Genomic DNA, 13,776 nt, shown 5'->3' on the forward strand with positions numbered 1-13,776 from the left:
ATTGTTATTATTAGCAGTATTATTTTGATAAAATTACTTTTAACATCTCCCTATGGCTGAAGCTCCACATGTATCCATTACACTTTTCAAAAAAATATATAAAACTACTCCTTAAATTACTGACACTGAAAACAGTCTTTTCTAGAAATATTGATGTAATGCTCTTAGACTCTATTGGAATGTAAGCACTCTGAAATATAATACCTTTCACACCTGGTCAGCCAAGAAAACATTGTAAGTCACAACCACGATCTGGATTATGAAAGGAAGGTGTTGTTTCTGTGTCCTTTGAGTATAGGCTTGTCTAGATAATTATCTAAACGTCTTTCCAAAATTCTGTGTATACTTTTAAGTTTGGATAGTTAGAAAAATAAAGAAGCCTAAAGGCCATCTTAAATTTTACTTGTTCTCTATCATTAGCATTTAAAACAGCAGTTAAAGATGGCACAGTATTTTAACTACTGTGGTTTTAGCTGTTTGCGTGTGTATGTGGGGAGGGGTGTTGTCAATTCACGCCACTTGAAGAACATGACATTTCTGCATCTTATAAAATGGAACAAGAGAAAATGTATTACCACAAGAACTTGCAAAACCTATTGACATTACTGGAATGCTTATTTTAAAAATGTCTCTTTTACTCAATGGACCTATTTAACAACGATACAGAGAAAACGCCTTTAATGGTGTTAGGGAGTTTGCATCTACACTCTAGGAATATTTGTCTTTTAAAGTGAAGCCTCATTTAGGCAAACTGTATTTTACTAACGGTTGCATAGTAGCCTGTGTATGGTTTTTGAAGAAAATGAGTTTTGAAAAATGTTTACAATTTGTCACTCATTTAAAATCCCAGTGTTACCCTTCGGTTCTTATAAGAATATCGAAGACAAAATGACATCCTCCAAAGCAGGTACTTTAGAGGAGTTGGTCGAAAACCTGAAACAGCCTCTTAAAATGATACATGGGGCAGAATCTGTCTCAGGATCACCACAACCAGCAGCTGGCAGGTGACAGCCTCAACGCTTGACTTCCCAGGACCCGATCTCCACCCCAGGAAGACAGCACTAGCAGCGTTTCTGGATGGCGGAACCCCGTTCTCGTCCATGGGGATCCACGCCGCTGTCTCCGCAGGCGTACGCGGGTCTCGGGAATCACCTCCCGAGCCCACTCAGCAGTGGGGAGGACGAGGGCCAAAGTGAGAGCCAGGAAAGCCCAGGCTCTCGCTGTAACCCCCGCGCTCAGTAGTGTCCCCCTCCCCTCGGTGGTGGGGCCGCAGATACCTCCTCAGCCGCCTCAGCTGTCGAAGTTCAACTGGTGGGCGGCCCGTCCAGCCGTGGCCGCCACCGCCAGGTCCCCTCAGAGGCCTCACAAAGCCTTGCTCAAACGGCCCGCACCTGATTGACTGACTGACCCAGGGCTCTGGCTCTGCCTCACGCAGCCACCGCCTCCGCCGCGCACGCGCACGCGCACCTCGCGCGCCTCTGTTCCCGGACGGCCCGCAGAGTGGGAACGCCAGGCTGCGAGCTGCTGGCACCTGTCTGCCTGCCAGACGGACCCTGGACTCCGGCCCCGTGCCGGCACGCGCACGCGCACGCGCTTCGCGCGCCTGCGGTCGGCCCTGGGGGCGGGACCGCGCGGCAGCGAGCGGGCGGGGGTCTAGTGGCGCGCGCGCCCGGCACCCGAGGGCTGCGGAGAGATATTTTGGGTGGCAGGAGGCCCCTCGTCATTTCCGCCGGGCAGCTAGTCGTGCTGGGGGATTCACTCCCGTGCGTGAGGCGAGCGGGCAAGTTGGCTGAGGGCGTGCGGCAGAGGCTCCTTCCCTCCGCGACGCGACCCCTCAGCAGCTCAAGCTATGAACTGAAGCTCGGTAGGGACGGAGACCCAAGTGGAGTGGAGGAGGCAGCAGCAGCTGCTGCAGCCGCCGCCGCCTTAGCGGGAACTGAGCGGACCCGGCGCGGAGCCACGACTACTGCACGTTTCCCTCCCGGTCGCCGCTCCTGCCAGCTGTTGGCTAAGAGGCATTACAGCCGCGAGACTCGATACACAAAAGCAGCTTTCTCCGCGCCGCCCGCCCAGGGAGGCTGCGGCCAGCAAGGGACCCCACCTGAGGGCGGATCGGGCTGCTGAGTTCGTTTTGTGTCCGAGCTCCGCGCTCCCCACGGAACCGACCGACCCCGTACCCATGGCTCTGATAATGGAACCGGTGAGCAAATGGTCTCCGAGTCAAGTAGTGGACTGGATGAAAGGTAATGCCCGCTGCAGGGAGGGTGAGGCGGCACTGGGGCGCGGGGCACCAGTGCGAGGTTAGGAGAGGACGCCTGCCGCGCCAGAGCCCGCCACCGCGGCTACCAGTGGCTGATCGTCGTACGCGTCGGGGCGGGGGATTAGCGGGGGTCCTCCGGGACTGACAGGGGACTTAGGTCCCGGTCTCCTTTTGTCTCCAGCTAGAGGGGCGCAGAGCGACCGAAGAGCTAGAGGGCAGCGGGCGGCACCCGGTTGGAGGCAGGAAGCCGGGAGACGGAATGCCGGCTCATCTTGCGCACTCCCCGCTCCCCTTAGTGCCCCCGGGCCAGGAGGACGTGGCGACCCATCTCCCAGCTCAGGGTGGACTACCCCAGGACATGCTCCCCTGATCGCCCTTCCCTGGACCCTTTGTTCCTGGGAAAGCTGACGCCCCCTTGGGCGGCCGCCCTTGCCAGGTGCCTTCCCTAGCGCCAACTCTCCCAAGCAACTTTTAGCCCGCATAATGGGGTCAGGACGCGGCCGCCCCCATTTGGAGCCTGACACCCCCCACACCCAGGTTTGACTAAGGATGCTCAGAGCGGGGGTACGTGCTACTTTGGGGGGGAGGAAAACATGCTCCCCCAGGGACAGCATCCTCGCTGGTGTCTGTGGGCTCCCACCAATGCGTCCCCTCGCATCCCTTGCCTTCTCTGCTTTCTCCCTTTCAAGCCAATTGAGGTTTTGGACCGTGCTTTTGGACTTCACGGCTTTTTATTAAGGGCTCAAAGCTAGGTGTGAGGTGATGCGCATTCAAGCACCTTCATATTTCTTCCATCTTGAAGGGTCCCTCCTTTTTACCCCTGGTGATTTATAATAACCACAGTTATAGACACTTGCCCTCGTATTCGCAAACGTGAGCTTTTTCTTTAATCCCTGGGCTTTCCTGCCTCACTACCTCCCTCTGTTGTCTGAATTAAGGGGTTTGTAGAGGACTCCCTCACCCACCAACCCCTTGGATCCCCAGCCTCAACTCTTCCCTAAGATTTTGGGAATTGACAAGGGGATGGATGGGAAGGAATGGAATAAAGGATCCGTGGCCACACTTGGGAAATGTTAGCGATTTGCTCGAGGTCGTACCTGAGCAAACTCTAGGTAGATCAGTCAGGGACCTAAGACTTATCTCCGAAAATGCCCGTTCCTACGATGAAAGAGCCCCTTCTTGGGCTTGCTTAACAGTCAGACTTTTAAAGCTCCATATAATTTAGAACAAAAGGTGAGGTGATTGGGAGGGATTGAGAGTGACAGGGAGAAACTGAATTTTTTTGCCCATTCTTTTCCCCAGCCTTTTCTGCCGCTTGCTTATTGTGGATTTTTCTTTATTTTGCTTTCCTTTTATTCCCTTACTTGCCCCTTTATTCCTCATTGACTTTTCTTTTCTAATATATGGAAACTGCTTTGTAACTGCGAAGCGCAGTACAAATGTAAGTGAATTGAATTAAACCTAATTCATTATTTATCGACTGCCCCCCCCACCCCGTTTGCAGTGCATTGGGCTAAGGTGCCATAGGGGATATAAAGATGACTAAGACAAAGTCCTGCAGTGGCTCATCTTTTCTGCTGCTTTTTCTCTTTATATATATATCTGCTATTGAAATTCCAGTATCTTAGATTCCCACCAATTCTCCTCACTCTCCACCTTCTCTGTTTCTCAGTAAGGGAAGAAAGAGCCAGAGCATATGCAGGAAGCAACAATGCTTAATTAAAAACCCTTTCTTTGAATTTCTCTAAAAGGTTACTTTAGTTTGAGTCTGTTGCTGAAATATTAAAAGACAAGCTATCTTGGCTCTATGGGAGTCTGATTACCTTCATAGACTACCTTTCAAAAATTCCCGTGATGCCTGTAGTGAATGCTGCACTCAATCTCCACCTCCCACCCTCCCAGTTACATTCTTGCAGTTTCTCGTCTCTCCATAGTTTAGGTCCACTGGAGCGAGTACAATATATGATGCACATATTCTGACACACATTATTAATTGTTCAGTATACCAGTCCTTTAAAAATCTTTCTAGCCTAAAATGCAGCTTCTTTGAAGTTACATTAACATTATTAGCTGTAATTTGAAACATTTTTTATATGTAAGTCGAATACCTTGTTTTCATACCTGTTGGTGATGCATTTTTGAGCTATTTGAAAAGATCAGTTGGTGCCAGGAGAGAGTTTGTGTATCTGTGTACACATATGAGATTTTTTAAAAAGTTGGATGAACCGAACATTTCCTCAACTTGTAACTTACAGTTACCTTAATTTTTCTCTTTGCCCTTTTCCCCAAATAAAGTTTAACAAGGAACATTTAAAAAATATTTTTCATCCTGCAGTAATGCAGTAATGCTTAGAAGTCAGCTGCTAATTTAGGCTGTAGCTTTGAGATGGCTAAACCTCATTTAGTGTTATATAATATATAGTGTTGTAAAGGCAGTACCAAAGAATGAACGAGACTCTTGAACAACTGCAACACTGTGAGGGTTGTTCAGAGGATGCTCTTAATGAGACAGTTTCATCATCCTTAACATTGAAAGCATATAGCATATGCTTTCAGCTGGTCACCATGTAACTCTGTTTAGTAAGGTACATTCTAGGGTATTTTTTCTCTTCACTAAACGGAAGAAGAATCACTAAGTGTATAAGAATAGGAATGACCATATATTTTTGATTGTAGACAATTTATAGAAGTGGTATAGAAATTAGTCCCAGTGAGGGAAATGAAGGGGAAAAAAAGCTGACAAAATTATTAAGCTTTAGTGGCATATATTCAAAATTATTTATGAGGGACAATTTATAAATTGCAATTTTGATGCAATGTATAAATGGATTCATTTTGATTAATTTTTATTAAAATATTTGAGGGAGATGGAAATATAAAATTTATATATTATTATTTGTAAAGATATAAGAAAATCCTTACATTCTTTTGCTCACCAACTTCATTATTTGTAAAATCAAATGCCGAATTTTCTATTGACAATAAAAATTGGATATGACACAGTGTCAATGTTATTTCCAGTAAATACATGAACCCCTTAATAGATAGCTATATACAAAATTATCCTGACAGTACTTCTGGCTATTTGGAGATACCTTATAGAACTTCAAATTAATTTTTAAAATTAATTTTATAAAAAATATTTTTGGAGAAAATCAAATACTCATAATTTAGCATTTGAAACTAACCTTCTTCAATTGGAAATTGTATCCAATCCTCTTGTAGTTTTTGTATTTTAAAGCATAAACTCTCTTCAAGGTAAATAAAGGCAAATTAGTTATTAGAAAAAGCCATAGGCAGAAAAGTAGGCCAATAATTGTTCTAATTTTTTGCTCAGTCTGTTACTCTAAAATAAATTATTTCTCAGCTCCTATCTGTTCACTTGCAGGGCCTGGAAATATTTCATAATCTGCAGTTGCTTGAGTCACCAGACGTCTACTTTTTGCCCACTGAAATATAACAAAAACCTCTGAATGTTTTAGGGCCCCTGCTATTAACTTTATTATTAATTTTCCTATTCCATGTCACACCCAGTCATTCCAGTTTTTTTTCTTACAGCTTTTCCAACTCTGAAACTCATTTAAAATATCCACATGACTAAGATAGTTATTTTTCCAGGGCTTAGCTCCCTACATTACATTCTTCCAGTGATCTTTAATCTCTCTGGGTCAAATGAAATGATTATGATTTTTCAGAGTTAACCAATAGGCCCCATTTTGCTGGTCTTCTCTTACCATCTCTGTGATTTAGCTTCAGCCAATTTTGTATTATTATGATTGCTAAAATAATCTAAATTTTTAAGATAGCCTTTTCTCAACCCATTCCACAATTAACTGCTGTATTCTTTCCTGTTTACTATAAATTATTTCTTCAAGAGGCATCCTCTGACTTCTAATTTCAGTCCTGATGACTCAGCCATCTTGAGGAAAGAAAATAAAATACATTCTTTTAGGTATCAAAACCAAAGCCAGTGTTTTGTATACAACCCTCTAATAGAGGAAAATGTAGTGATTATATAAAATCTAGTCAGTATAATAGTTAAATGCTGTAAAGGAGGATATATCTGTTAAGGCAAAGATGTTTTGACAGGTACAATGTTCTTTAGTAATTCTTTTTTCCTCTCGTAGGACCCAGAGCTGAGGCTGAAATTTGTCTTTATTAAATAAAGGAAAATGTCAAAATTTTGAGTTAAGCTGTCTTGAGAGGGAGATTGGAAATAATTTTCTGGCAGGAACTACAAATAAACTTAAGTGATCAAATTGGTTGTATCAATTCCTTTTGAAAAACTAGGGTATTTTTTTCAATTGAAAAGTGGCTACATTGGCAACAACAGTCGTCTACTTTGGATTTGACTTTTTTTGGGGAACAGGGATTCTTGTCATTTTATGTAAAGAAGAAATTTATCTTTCCCATGTGGGGAATTTAGTTTCCAAGAAATGCCATTTTTCTTATAGTGTCATTAACATTTGCTCCTTAAGGTGACACTCAGGATTTAGTGCAGATTAGGAATAAGGTGTATATTTATGTGGATATATTTGCTCCATAGATATTATTTTCTCAGTGCTTCTGCTTGGAAGGTGCTTTAATGGATTGTTTTAAATTAATTATTCTCTGCTTTGGGAAAATTAGCCTCTGTAAGGTATGGTAATTACATTGAAAAACTTAGGCCAGCACAGAGACAGGAACCAACTAGCACATGTGGTAATTTTTTAAAGGCTACATCATGTATATAAGCACTATTGGAAAGAGAAGATGATAATTTTATTGAATCAGCAAGGGGTCTGTGGGGAGGGTGGGGTTCTAGGAACTACTTAAGCTACTTATTTAATTCAGACATAATCTAAGAGGTATGTATACTAAATGTAGCTGCACAGTAAGCAAACTCTAGAGTTGAGATGGGGTTATTATCTAGAGGGGGGCTGTATCTAGGTTTGTCTGGATGAAGAAGAGAGGTGGGCAGTAGAGGGAAAATGAGGGAGGATCATGAGTAGGTGGCACAGAAGTACAAGAACAAATCTGCATTTCACAAAGACAAAACTCTCATCATGTCCTGAGTTTAAATAAATGCCACATTATAAAACTTTAGCTGCCAAAAATAAGCCCACAAAGAATGTGTATTGAATTGGTACAGCTGTTTCAAATCTGTTTCTTAGGAATAATTTCAAAATAATGTTAAAATGAATTATTTTTAAGATTCATTAAATCATTAACATTATGTTAGATATTTAGAATTTTACTGATCCAAGTTCCTATATGAAGAATGGAAATAGACTTTTAAATATTAATACTGTTCTTAAAGCAATGATAAATTATCATTTTTATTTAGAACAGAGAAACCCTAGATTAGGGCTCAATTTGTTCTTTTTCTTTTTCTTTTCTTCTTTTTTTTTTTTTTTTTTTGAGACAATCTAACTCTGTCACCTAGGCTGGAGTGCAGTGGCGAGACCTTGGCTCACTGCAACCTCTGCCTCCTGGGTTCAAGTGATTCTCATGCTTCAACCTCCCGAGTAGCTGGGATTATAGGCACCCACCACCATCCCTGGCTAATTTTTGTATTTTTTAGTAGAGATGGGGTTTCACCATCTTAGCCCGGCTGGTCTTGAACTTCTGACCTCAAGTGATTCACCTGCCTCGGCCTCCTAAAGTGCTGGGATTACAGGTGTGAGCCACCGCACTCGGCCTCACTTTGTTCTTAATGACTTTTAGATTTCTATGTGTCTTCCCTGCAATACCTCATATGTAAGGCTTATTGTGAAGAATAATTATTAGCTTCTATAAAGAGTACTAAAAGAATGGATCATTTGTACTAATTTTAGAAAAGGGAGGGGGGAAGGGAGGATCAAGTAATTTGAAAAAAGTGGAGTCAAAAACTTTTGTTTATAGCTTTTTTATTGTTTAGTGTCTGATTAAAGAACAGCAAGTATAGTCTTCAATATGGAATCATTGTGTTGAATAACATTCATTGAGTGAATTCACAGTTTTCATGAATAGCATAGGCCTGTGTTCCTCAAAACGGTATATTTTTGTGTTTGTGGAAGCCAAATGATCAAAAGAAGCCAGAAGCCAAAGAGTTTTTTTTTTCTTTGCTAAGCACTTTTAAACATTATATTAAAACAAACATGGATATTATATTCATGATATAGAAAGCTAAATTGACATTATTTCAAAGATGAGACCAGAGACTTAACCAGAATTTTAGGCTTGCAGCAGGCTGTTTAAAACTGTATTCTCCAGTCCTCCCAGGGTTATGAGTACTCTCTTTTGAGCAATTACAGATCAGTGGAAAAAGTTGGAGAAGTGATGGTTGAGTTTAGAAAAGGTAAAATTAATGTACTCTGTTTCCCTTTTTTCCTGTTACTGCAAGGCACAAAATAATGACCTTTTTCAGTCAAGGTCATGTTAATTATAGCATCTTAATTTTGTTTATTTTTTTTGATCCATACACCTGCAGTCAGGATGAATTCCTTGAAAATGAATCTCATTCGATCTCATTCTCTCACGTCTTACCCTCATCAGTTGAAAACAATTTAAGACTTATCATTGTTTCTAGGATAAAGGTCAAAGTCCTTAGCATGGCCAATAAGACCCTTGAAGGTTTGGTTATTGCCTATGAGGTAAGCGTCATGCCCAGCACCAAGTATATAGGCTGCCTCACCGTCCTTACTGTTTGCCCACCACTGGGCATTTGCACTTAATATGTTCCCTCATACCTCTTCAGCTAGTTAAGTCCTACTCATCCTTCAGGTCTTAGGCTTTTTCTCATCCACCTTAGGAAAGCCTTTCAGATTTGTTAAATCACATCAAATCCTCAGTTATATGCTGTCCTTGTACCATGTGTATCTCCTGTGTTCCATTCACCAGTTTTATTTTTGGTTATTTGGATGGTTATTTGATTGATGTCTAACTCCCCCACTAGATGAGGGCAGGGACCCCATCTGTTTCTTGTACCAATATGTAAAAAAGCACCTGGTATAAAATAGGCACTTTGAAAATATTTGTCAGGGAAAGAATAAATTAATTTAGGCCAACACAGAGACAGGTACAGATTACTGGTCTGTCAGCAAATCTGCTTTCCTAAATGACAATGCACATAAAGTCCCTTATAATGCTGAAATGGATACTTCAGTGCCGACTTGCATATTGTGTGCCAGAATACAGTGGAAGTGTGGTTGATTTATCTGTGTCTCATCGTTGTAGTGCTCTAGCCAATTCAAGGATACAAATCATGGTTTAAACTCATTTTGTTATAAAATATTAATAATTTCAGTAAATTAATAACACTTTTTAATTTATGCCATAAGTAATATAAATATGGTATAAATATTATTTACTAATGTCACTTAATAAGACAACATGATAAGCAAATAGTTATTAAAACATTAAAACATACTCCTCCTAAACATTTATTTCCCTTCATTCAAATTTTCTAATTGTTTCTTCATTTTGGTATTTTTAAAAGAATTCTCTGTATTTTAGAATGCATGATAGAGTGAAATTTACAAAATGTCTTAGGTTCATCTTATAAAAATAAAAACAAAAAGCTCATATAAAAATTTAAAATGTATTTTTCTGTTGTTAGAAAATCCTTTATTTGTTAATTAGGAAGATAAAATGGAAAAACACCTCTTGAGCTTAATGAAACCATTATCTTATTTATTATATTTAGTGTTCAGTTTGCATTTTTATTAATAAGAATACAATTAAGATAGTTAAAGGTATATCTTAAATCAACATTTTCTTGTGTAATTTTTCATTCTTCCCTCTGATTTTGAAAAACAGAAAGCTTTAAAAACTACATGTAAGTTTATTATTACTAATTTTTGAAGGCCCCTTGTTAAGAACATATGTCCAGAATTATTGTAAAGCATACTTTGCTAAATACAGGTGCCTCAAGTGGATATTCTGTGAATTACATGCTGCTAGATAATCACTAGTAGGCAAATTACCTAGATTTTTCTAATAAAGCCTGCCTCCTCCCAATTTAGAATCATTAAAATACAAATTAGTATAAGTGAAATTGTAGAAGTCTTACTAGGCATGCCAGTTTGTTAATTCTTTCTAAAACATCGGCAGGCTTAAATGCTCTAGCTAATACTGCAAAATAGTGGGTTGCAATTGTGCCCCTATTTGACTTACAAACACCTATTCTACAAGATAGAATTTCTGAACTTTACAGATGTATTTATTGTTTGATTTCAATTTTAATTACAATCATTAATTCTAATGGAAGTTTTCATTATCTTACTCTTGCAATTTTAGGGAAAAACGTACATTGCTATTTGTATAAATTAATTGAATTTTAAATTTTACTAAAGTACAGTAATAACTGTTTTAGCTTTCTTTGCTCACCTGTTGACTATTTTACCACAACATAAAATTATTTTGAAAACCAAGATTTATTTAATAAACCAAAACTTGCATGGACATCAATATACCATAACTTGCCATGACAAAAATATTGTTACATAACTAATATCAAGTATAACATACATGGCTGTTACATGTTTACTTGACATTAATGTTCTTAGAAATTAGATAAATTGGATATTGTTTAGATACAGTGGTAGATAAGAAGAAACCTTATTAAATTAGCTGCCTTTTAAAATGTTACCCAATATCATTGCTTTGGTGTTTGTTTGAACTTGTTGTTTTGTTCTTGACACAGCTGCTATTTTTTTTTTTTTTTTTTTTGAGACGGAGTTTCGCTCCTGTTACCCAGGCTGGAGTGCAATGGCGCGATCTCGGCTCACCGCAATCTCCGCCTCCTGGGTTCAGGCAATTCTCCTGCCTCAGCCTCCCGTCAGCTGCTATTTTTAAAACAGACTTGTAACATGTTTTCTTAAGTAATAACTACAACAAATCAATGGAAGTCTGGCTTAAATCCTGGATTTTACTTTTTTCAACTTGTTTACCAAAGATTATAAAATAATCCATTTTCTAGTAAGTTAGTTATACTTAACAATGTAATTTATTAGTAAAAACCTTTAAAATCCTGGTGTTATAATACTGCTGAATGATTAGTTTTAACAACACTAGGTGAATTTTTGTTTTAATTTTGGTGTGTTTTATATATATATATAAAACTGCTAAATATAGCAGTTTAGTATATTTTTTTGGAAAATTGATATTTTAATTTTTTGAAAATCATTTATATTTTGGTTTTCAAAACAGGCCATTGGGGTATTAAATACATATAAACAGAGAAAGTGTAGAGATTTTGCTCATGATGCTCAAAACAGACATGTAGTAGTCCAGTTACTAGTTTCCCTCCCTGCCTGCTGGAACTTACATAGAAACCAAATTTGATGTGATACAGGGCTAGCATGATATGGCAGGGCTAGGTGCTCCTTCCCCATTTCCCTTTATATTGGTGCCAGGATGAGCTTTGTGGCAGTCTCTATTGGCACCAATGTTGCATTAAATCAAAGAAACAAGGCTTCCTTATCCAGAAGCCTGATCTGTTGCCTTCTAGCTGTCAGACCAGAGCTTTTCAGTTTGATGTTGAATTGACACACACAGAGTAGTTAGTTCTGTGGATTATTTGGGTTAGATGATTTTTCTTTCCAGTGTCCCTAGATATAATGCTTTGAGTTTATTTATGGTAAAAATCTGTTAATTCATATTCTGTTTGTTTGGGATTTGTGATAATTTTAATGTGCTCCTATTGAAGATTACTCTTAATATGTGAAGGAAGGGTTTGCTGATCAATCTAATAATGCAAACAGCATTGGAAAGGAATTGTTTGACCTTGGAGAATATAATGCTCTTTGCCAGGAGCCACTTACATGCTGAAAATATGCTAATTAGAAAGGAATTGTATTTTTAGTTAGAATTGCTGTATACTTAGAATCATCAGTTTTTATTTTTTGGAGTATTTTTGCAAACATTATTTAATACAGCTTGGTTCTTCTTCTCATTCACCCAAATTGGAAAGGTATCATGTACTTCACATTGCATTAATACTAGTAATCTTTAAAAGTGAGATAAGGGAGAGTTATTAACACCTTTTTGTAGGTGAAGCACAGAGAAGTTAAGCAGCTCAACAGAGATTGAACTGCTGTTCAGTGAAATTAGGTTTGACGTCAGCCTTTCCCCTACTGAATTGGATCTACAATTTAATGGGTAAAGGACACCATTCAGATATGTACACGATTATTTTCAGATTTGACCTTTTACAAAATTTTCTGAATTTTCTACCCCTTAAAAATTGGCATAATATATAATATAGTACAGGTAAGAGCATTTTGGAATCGAGATACATGGGTTTATATCCGACTTTATAACTTCTTAGCTTGTGTGATCTTAGGGAGAGTTTAAGTAACTTTCCCAAGTTTTCTCCTTTTTATAAAATGGGAATGCTGGTATTACCTATAATTACCAATCTAAAATGTGTTTCTGCCTTTTACCACATTTTTCTGTTGTGGCATACTTAAAACAATGCCTGTTATATAGTAAGCACATATAAATGCCAACTTTTTTAGAGGAAGAAATTATATTCTGTTGGCAATATTCAGAGGCAGAACTAATAATAGATAATATTTTTTAAGTGCTTACTACATACTCTGTCCCGTGCTAGGTGCTTTCCCTACATTACATTTAATGGCTATCTTAGCCCTGAAAGGTTGGACTTAATCCATATTTTATAGATGAAGAACTTTGGCTTAGAGAGATTTTTACTTAGAAATAAATGTTGAATGACTTGTGCTATATACCTGTGTATATATTAAGCAGGTGCTTAAGTATTGATTTCTGATTGGTTCCAAAATACCTAATATTTCCACCCTGCCTTTCTAGCAGAGGTAGACGTGACATGACAGGAATCCTGGAAATACTTTCAAAGATGTGTGTGTCCTCTCCATCAGACCTAGCTTCTCTAGTATCTGGTAAGGTGGGCTATAATTTTTGTGTCCTTTGGGTTTCTGGTAAGATGTGTGCGTGCATATGTGTCTGCACCATGAGTTGTTTCTACTTCTTAGGATAGGTCTTTCATTAGTGACAAAGATGCCACACATCTTTGTGTCACCAGGACTACAAAGTCTTTTCTATTTTGAAGTGACTCCTAGAGTTTGATGCTCCCCTCTGCTGAGTCTGGACCTAGGCAAAAAAACAACAACAGCAACAACAACAAAACAAAACCTACTCTGACCACTACTGTCATGAACCCAGTGCTGAGATGTTTTGTTCTCAAAGGATTGCTAATAAAAACATGTGATACCTGATAATAGACATTAATAAGTACATCACATTTTACCAGAAATAATGTTATTTTGTTCAGATTTACTCAGCAGTGGTTAGCCTCGCTACCTGCATTTCACTAGTGTTTCTTTGAATAGCAGACTTTTTTTTTCATGCGTTCCTGTAGCTCTGAAACCCTTAAATACCTACAAAATGTTAATTCATCCCTCAAATTGTTTTGTTTGGAAACATTTATCATAGACCAAATTGTCTATGTCATATGATAGGAAAGCTTAGCAAATCACGAAAGCAGTTTAAATGCTAGAGGAAATTTAATCATA

At 39.0% G+C, this 13,776-nt stretch overlaps 1 protein-coding gene across 8 annotated transcripts in view; it reads left to right on the forward strand.

The window, feature by feature from the left end:
* The first annotated feature begins 1,757 nt into the window (after positions 1-1,757).
* Positions 1,758-13,776, forward strand: part of CNKSR2 (connector enhancer of kinase suppressor of Ras 2) — a 304,807-nt gene continuing 292,788 nt past the window's right edge. For all 8 annotated transcript variants that reach the window (XM_054251174.2, XM_054251175.2, XM_054251176.2 and 5 more), the window contains exon 1: positions 1,758-2,243. In XM_054251174.2, coding sequence (XP_054107149.1) covers positions 2,180-2,243 — 64 coding nt within the window. In that variant the 5' untranslated portion in view covers positions 1,758-2,179. The remainder of the gene's footprint in view (positions 2,244-13,776) is intronic.

Source organism: Callithrix jacchus, chromosome X (assembly GCF_049354715.1).
Source record: "Callithrix jacchus isolate 240 chromosome X, calJac240_pri, whole genome shotgun sequence".
In the NCBI taxonomy this organism is placed as follows: domain Eukaryota; kingdom Metazoa; phylum Chordata; class Mammalia; order Primates; family Cebidae; genus Callithrix; species Callithrix jacchus.